The sequence below is a fragment of the Chelonia mydas genome, chromosome 2 (genome assembly GCF_015237465.2).
Source record: "Chelonia mydas isolate rCheMyd1 chromosome 2, rCheMyd1.pri.v2, whole genome shotgun sequence".
Classification (NCBI taxonomy): domain Eukaryota; kingdom Metazoa; phylum Chordata; order Testudines; family Cheloniidae; genus Chelonia; species Chelonia mydas.
This window is the reverse complement of record NC_057850.1, coordinates 248141709-248149859: the sequence shown is the minus strand read 5'-3', so window position 1 is coordinate 248149859 and position 8151 is coordinate 248141709. Positions and strand designations below refer to the sequence as shown.

General features: G+C 44.5%; 1 protein-coding gene across 1 annotated transcript in view; it reads right to left on the bottom strand.

Moving 5' to 3' along the window:
• Nucleotides 1-3915: 3915 nt before the first annotated feature.
• Nucleotides 3916-8151, bottom strand: part of EXOG (exo/endonuclease G) — a 32363-nt gene continuing 28127 nt past the window's right edge. Inside the window, exon 6 of the mRNA XM_037891147.2 lies at nt 3916-6621. Within this exon, the coding sequence (XP_037747075.1) occupies nt 6160-6621 (462 nt within the window). The 3' untranslated portion in view covers nt 3916-6159. The remainder of the gene's footprint in view (nt 6622-8151) is intronic.

Below are 8151 nucleotides of genomic sequence, written 5' to 3'. Positions count from 1 at the left end.
ACTTTTGCTAAAATATCCATGACAAAATGGGGAGCTGCTGGGCAGCTGCAGAGGCCAGCTGGGAGCTCTGGGGGCCCCCAAGGCGCCCCTCCACCCACGGAGAGCTGCAAGGTCTCCCACCGCCCAAGGTGGCGGGGAGCTGCAGGGTCCCACGTCCCGCAGTGGCTCGGAGCCCCTGCCGCCCATGGTGGTTGGGAGCTATGGGGTACCTCCTGCCGCCCTCAGTGGTGGGGAGCTGCAGGGTACCCCCTGCTGGCTACAGCAGCTGAGAGCTGCAGTGTCCCTCCAACCCATGGCGTCCAGGAGCTGAGGGGCCCCGCACTGCCCTCAGCAGCTCAGAACTTGGGGGCCCCCCCATTGCTGGTACCCTGCAGCTTCCAGCTGCCGCAGGCTGAAGTCACAGAGGTCTTTGGAAGTCACCGATTCCCGTATCAGGGAGCTCCACCTATAATGCAAAGCCCATGTGTGGGTCATCAGCAGAGATTAAACCTGTGAGCTGTGGATCTTAAAGTATGTTGCTCTCCTGACTGAACGAGAAATCTAGCTCTGTTAGCCAAATGCTGTAGCAGATTCAAGCCTCTAGGTGGCCCAGCCCCTGCAGGGGGATGTAACCCACATGTAAGATGGTATTCTACGCCAGCTGAGGAGCTGGCCTCTGAACTTTACGCCTGGAGCTGATCTTGAGCCAGGTGTAAAGTTGTGTCCCAAACACACTAACACAAGTATGTTACTGACAAATGTGCTTTGCTAGGAACTGGACAGGTTAAGATTTCCTCTCTCAAAGCGTGAAATTCCATGCCCACAGACCTTAAGCAAGGAGATGAGCCAGGGAACAACATCAACGCCCTCAGCCCTCAGTCTTCTACATGGAGACAAGATACTGGACTACATGGACCTCTGCTCTGATCCATAAGGCAATTTTTATGGTCCCTGCCCATCCATAACCTGTCCCTTCATGCTGACATTTGGGGCAGGTACAGAGGACCCTCCAATGGCACAGGAAATGGAGAGACACCTCCCACCTGCCTGACTACTCTCACTGCAATAGGCCCCCTGAGAGAGCTCCAAGTGTTGCAGAAGGTCCTTCAGCTGGCTCTGAAGTAGGTCAACTTTTAGCCTAAGAGAACAGCTGATGGACAGTTTGGCTGCCTGTACTCTAGCACTGCCACGGGCTAGGTCAGATTTTTGCCTAGCTTTCACTACTTCACATTTCATGTTTTTAGCTTGGTTTGCATTTTGCAATTTTCTTGTATAATCAAACTCAAGTTTAAACCTATTTATATAACCGACTTGTTCAGTTTCATCTTGGGTTGCATTTCATTACATTTAATTTTACCAGTGTAAATCAGGAAATGGATTTGCAGCCATTTTACGGTATGATCATGTCTAACTCCTCTACCGCACATGCTAGCAAGAGATCTCTAATTGCTTTTCAAAGGAAGGAAAGTATCTTATTTTTATGTATTTATTTTTGTATAGTGAGCAGTAAAGTGATTTGCTCAGGGTCACACACAGCAAGTCACTGGCAGAGCTCAAGTCTCCTGCCACGGCACCACACTGCCTTGTAGTTTGATGATATAGGTGGAAGCAGAATTAGGCCACAGAACACTGGAAACATTTTTTTGGGATCTGAGCCCTACAGTTGGAGCCCATCGTTGAGTTTAATCTGATTTAGCTCCATTTCCCTTGTTTGTTTAAACTATGATCAGTTCAGTGCGTTGAATCCCACAGCACCTTACAGAGTTTGGGCCAGTGCCTTAGCTGAATAGCTGGTGTAAATGGGAGCTTCAGTGCAGTGATGCTACTTCATACAAGCTGAAGATCTGGCCTAATGAGTTGAGCCTCCCACTGCTCCTGGGAAGCAGGGAAGTCTTTTGCTGCCCATCTCCACAATTCTCACTACCTGTTTGTGTTTTGGGATGGCTTGACGTGTCTGAGCTGCAGGCTGTGGCCTCATTCAACCTGGCTAGCTGAGTGGAAGATGGAGGCAGGCTGGCAGGAGCTGGTCAGATTCCATAAGGTATTTTACTCCAGATGGATGCATCTACACACAGTGAGACAGGATTCAAGACTGTTAGCAGTACTGTGGGGGGGCCCAGGGCAAGACAAAGTGCTCTAGCAGGTTGACTGGCTTGTTTGACTTTCTCCCAGTTCTCTAGCTACAATCACGCCCAAGTTTGCTGCACATTACAACTTGGTGAGAGAGGCATTAGCAGGAGTTTGTAATGGCTTTTACTCCCTCCTGCTTTGTAAATGACTCGCACAATAGTTCCTCTCTACGTTTGGGTAACAATCCACGTCCCATTTCCTAAATAACATTAGACATGCATCATTCAAGGTCCTTTTGCTCCTTTGTTCCTTGCCTGTGGAACGCACGGTCAGTGAAAGTGGGAATGCCTACCGTTGTGCCTCTCCAACTAGCATGTACAAAGTAGTTTCATTCAGCTTTTTGAAGTGATTATTTTGGGACTATTATGTGGCTATAGCTGCTGATTTTACACTCGGTGGGTGGGAAAGTGCCCTGACAAGGCTGCATGAAGGGCATAATCGAATGCGTGCTTGCGTTGCTGCCCTATTTCACTACGTGGGAGAGCAGGGTTTTACTTATATACAGTGAACACCAACACCACATACTTAACCCAGAGATTCAAAATACACACTTCAGATATTTTTAGGTACGTACTCTGAGCCACTGTTCAGTGTTTGAATCCGACTTACGGCAACAGCGGATACTCCATTAATTGCACAGGCCATTAGTGAACATACAAGACCTGGCTCCTCCAGAACCGTGTAGGTGGGGCTGATTAGATAGACCTGAAGCACAGAAATGAACATTTCCTACATCCCTGCTGATTACTGATCTGCGTGGCTGTGTGACTGCAGACGACCATTCAAAAATAACAGCAAAATTGCTCCTCACTTCCCCACTGAGTCAGGTCACCCGCAGAGCACTTTGGGGTTTATATATAATTCCCACACAGCTCCACTGCCAGGCAACAAACACTGGGGCAGACAGACAGAACTGACATGTCTGTTTTTTTAAATACACAGGCTTAAATGGGGAATATCACTTCACTTTTCTGTGCTTTTGGTTCCTCTCCCAGCCTTTGTCTGCCTTATCTGTTAGAGTGTAAACTCGGGCCAGGGACTCTCTCTTACCATGTATTTGTATAGCACCTAGCAAGTGAGACTGATCTCAGTTGGGAGCCTCTTTTCACTATTGTAATACAAATCACAACTGGGATATGGACTAACACCACATTCAGCTAATGCCTAGAAAAATAAAAACAGTTTTAAAAATATCCCCCAGTACATTGCACAGACAGGTACAAATTAACAGCATTACCAAGTATTCACATAGTATATGAAGTGTTAACATACTCATCTGCAGTTACACTCTTAAAGAAGCAGAATCTGGACTTGGCTTAGAGCCAGACATACAAAATGAAGACATCAACACCACTAGTAAATCTAGTACAGGTATGTAATTTCCACAACCCTTTTCATCTGGGAAGGTCACAGGTTTGCACTGTGCACAGCTGTCTAGTGTAATAAATGAAATCGTAATTCTTTAAAAAGGGGTTATAGTTGCATTACAAGCAGGAAAGGCAGTTGTTAGCATAGGGGGAAACAAAGCCCAAGTGTCTTTGTTATTTACAGCTATTTCAGTTGTATCCTCCATAAAACATTCAGCCCTTAAAGTTTATATGCAGCTGGAACAGACAGTAGCCAAATATCTGTTATAGATTTCAACTGCCCCCTAAAGGCGAAATATCAGAATTGCATTTACATTTCATACCCCTGACAAAATGAACACAAAATGAAAATGAAATGATGGTGGATTGCGGGTCATGGCAGTGAGTAGCACTGAATCCAAAAGTAGAAGGTACACCGCTGAGAGGACCACTTGAGAACAACAGTTTCTCCTTTTATTAGTCTCTGCATATTAGCAAATGAAAACACATTGTTTACCAACTTGCATGCTCTGAATCAAGGTCTGTGAGAATGCTGGAGAGCAGCAGGTCAAGAAAATATCAGGAAATGATTGTATCAGATTGTAAATGGTATAGATGTCACCACCCTACAACTCTCTTACTTTAGCCTTAGAGGCCAAAACACTGGGAGACTCAAAGCAAACCACTGCTAGCACTTTTCACCACTGGTTTCTATCACAATTAGCCATTTTATAACCGCTCCAACAAAAACTGGGCATTTTGATAGACGTGGATGATGGCTAGGGAGGGAAAACTAATGTGGATTGTACAGAAACGCTAGTTAAGGCACTAGCATTTAACAGTCTGATCATGAGGAATTTTGACACAACTACTGATAGCCACTAACTCTGCTGTACATAGCTCAGAGCATATCAGGTAGTAATTTATGTTTAGAAATAAACAAGCCAAGAGATGTCATTATTTGTGCTGTATTTTCTGTTTCACTTGGAAATCCCCATGACAGTAAGGGACTATGAATAAGCTTTGTTACAGTAGCCAGAGTTATCACCTCAATTTGTGAAGCGAGCAAAGTAAATGCATATGATTGTATTCTTCGGTTTGTACCAGATAGGGATGTGTTTTTGCTAGGCCAGAACTAACTATTTACCCTGGGCCTTATGGTCCCCACTCCTGCATGCTTCAGAGGGGAATCCAGGAGCAGTGACTGAAAATCCTAGAGGGATTAGATTCCACATGGTGAGCCCTTTGACATGAAAATCATGCTAAGCGGGTCCTGCAGGAATTCAAGGGGGTATGTAAGACTTGGAGTAGGAGCTGAAATAGAGTGGATGCTCTGTGCAGCTTGCTCCCGTAAGAAAGTATGAGCTACAGCTATGCTCCTGTTGCTGGTATAATTTTATACTGGCAACAGAGTCACAATTGACAGGGTTCTCTGCACAGTGTGGTTTTAGGTGGTATGGCAGCTCTAGAAGCTGAAGGGGATACCTGCTGCCTTTGAACTTGCTGCTCATGAGGCTGACACAGCCTATGACTTTACTAGACCGGAGGGGATGGTTTATGGATTTTATAGGCCTCCTTGTTAGGAATGAAATTAAACCACAATCTGTCCCTGAATTCCTACTTCCACTTCACACACCTGCCAGGCAGGGGTGGATAATAACTAATAGAAGCCTGGATCCACAAAAATAGCAGACCCCTCCCTCTACTAGCATGTGCTTCCCTATTACCCAATAGATAGGGTAAGTGCAGATTTACATTTATGCTGAAACAAACATGAGAGAGTGGCCTATCCTGATGGGCGGAGCAAACTGCTTCCTCCAAAAAGAACCCTCCTTTACGCACACAGCTGTGAGGCTTCTGCCCTTCCGACGGCTATGTTTCGATGGTAAGACCCGTCCTAAACCCCGATGACCACAGCTCAGGTCAGTCTGTCTACCCCATCCTCTTGCCAATGGAATCATGGGATACACAGTGTCTCCAAGATCCTGCTGAGCTCTGTGTTTGCCAAGTCCCCTAAGGGGATTCCAGGCCATGCACTCTGCTGCCTCTTGGACCTGGAGAGGTGAGGTGAGGTAGCTTATTGTGTTGTGATGTACTATGCATTTTGTTATACTTAATAAAATGAATGGGAGAAATTCTGACCTCACTGAAGTCAATGAGAGATTTGCCACTGACTAGACAGTGGTTTATAAATGTTACTGGATTTTTAAAAAAAAACAAGTAAAAGAAAAATTTCATGTCAGCATTTTTTCATTAAAAAAACAAAACAAAAAACCCCCACCTCTCAGTAACACCATTAATTCTACAGCTTAGTATTAAAATACAGCTGTAGGGTCAGTTACATTTAGACAGGTTCCAGTTATACTCCCAAGGTGTCCACTGTCTATTTTTATAATATTCCTAGAAGGGATTCCATACAAACCCCAATTCTGACGTCTTGTTTAGAAAATAGTACAAAGCCTTTTTCAGAGGCCCCATAATCCAGTCATGCCAGGAAAGGGTCATTTTCCTTTCCCACACAGTACTGTAGCAAATCATACATACAACATGTTACAAGAGACTGAACATTACCCTGAACTTCAACTTCTAATTGTTTCCACATTTTTTTTAAAAAAAGGCCAAATCATGAAATCCAAACTGAGTGTGTGCATGTGCCTCCTTTCTGAGAGTAAAACCTTCCAAATGTATTTTCTGAACCGTGTACTCAACCAGCTCTCCCTTCTCTAGCTTCCATTTGCTTTTGCTGCACTAGTTCCTCCTCCTTCTTCTTGTAAAGCTTCACAAGATATTCGTCAGGCTCAATTCCCATTTCCCTTAACTCTGACATGACCTTTTCCAGCCTGTGCAGTGTTCTGGCACTGTGAACTTTCCGGGCGGTGATGTACAACGTAAACTCATCAAACCCCATCAGTTTACAGGTGTCTACATCACAGATATTTTTAACATCTTTGGTTTTGTCCACTTGTGGGAAGAAAACCAATCCTGACATTTTCTCCAGGTCTTCAATATGCACTTGAAATTCAGGTAGTTGGTGACTGAAGCCTATGGGATCGTTGGGCACCACAAAGGCTCCCAGCACCAGGGGCTCCGAGGATATTCTGCTTCGCCTGGCGAGAATCACCTTGTAGAGATGTGATGGCACAGCCACATCGCCCTTGCCGATTACCTAGCAACAAAACAATTACATTAGAGATACACATCTGAACCGGAAATTAGGCCTAATCCTACTACATCTGGAAACGAGCTACTATCAGCATACAATGCATAACTAAGCAGCAAGGAGATCATGAAAGCTACACTGGACTACAGTATGCTCCCTTTGTATCAATTGCTTTGTAACTCTCAACACAATCCCTATCCTCATGGGTGAGCACAGACACAGAAACATGGCAGAGAACACACTGGAGGAAGCTGCACGGATGTTTGGTGGTTGAAGATTTTTTTCAGAACACTGTATTGGTCCCTCTCATCCTGACATCCTAATGCAACTCCTATATAACTGATTTTCCATTAAACTTAAAAACAAAGAGGACTCTAACTTGCTGTCTGACCGCAGAGCCAACAAACATCTACAGAAGCAGATGATCTGTATTCCCAACTGTGCAGATTATTTCCTTTTTACCATCAGCCATGCCGAGTGGATTATTTTTAAAGTGAGGATCTCGTATACTGTATATGAAACATCAAAAATCTAGGAAACAGCATTAGTAAATACCCCATTTATACAACAATACAATTCAATTAATGTAACACAAGCCATCAAAGCAGAGAGAGAAAGGATCAAATCAGGACTTAGATTTCCACTCCCCAGAACTATCTGGTATGCCTGGCATAGTTTCTTTGCTTTCATGCAGTACTGTTGCTGATCTCTGTCATGCCCCTTTGCCAACATTCTCCATACGATCTGCTCACAGATGTCGACGTTTCTACAGCTGTTCCTTAGGTGTGCTTGTACAATCTCTTCTCCCCATAGGCCCAGGAGATCCAATACTTCTTGCCTGATCCGGGCAGAAGTGCGTCTAGTAGCTCTCTGTTTGTACAGCCAGCACGGTTGGACAGCCAAATGAAAACAGAAAAGGTGTGCTCCAAGATGTGCTCACTAAGGTGAGCAATCAGGAAAAGGCATTTCAAAAAACACATGGGGAGTCTTAAAGAGCGCTGGGGTGAACGTCTGCTGCTTGTGACCTCAGAGCTCTGAATTCATTTGAAGCCTGTAACATGCTCACACACACCCATACACAGAGGGCTACCCTTACAGCAGAGAGCCCTTCCTGTGCCACGTATCCATCTGGCAGGAGACACCATTCAATGAGAAACTGAAAGTTCCCATTGCCAGGAAAATGAACTATTCAAATGAATTACGTTCAGGTGGGCATTTTACTAGGATTCTTTTATTTGCTATGACGTTTATCTGGCATGTGGACAGAACACACAGTCAGTCAACAAAGTACAGCGAGGCTTATGTCTAGAAGATTTGAGTTCTGTTTAACCCTTTTTATATAATTATATTTTAAAAACACAATTAGAAATGGCAAACAAGAAAATGAGGTAGATTATTTACCATGAACTATGAGGCTGTCTGGCTGCGTGCACAAAATCCAGAAGTGAAACACTGTATTCTTGGTTTATAACATATGCAAAGACAAAGACACTGTCAGCACATTTTCATTTCTTTACATCTTTGCGGCATGGCCGC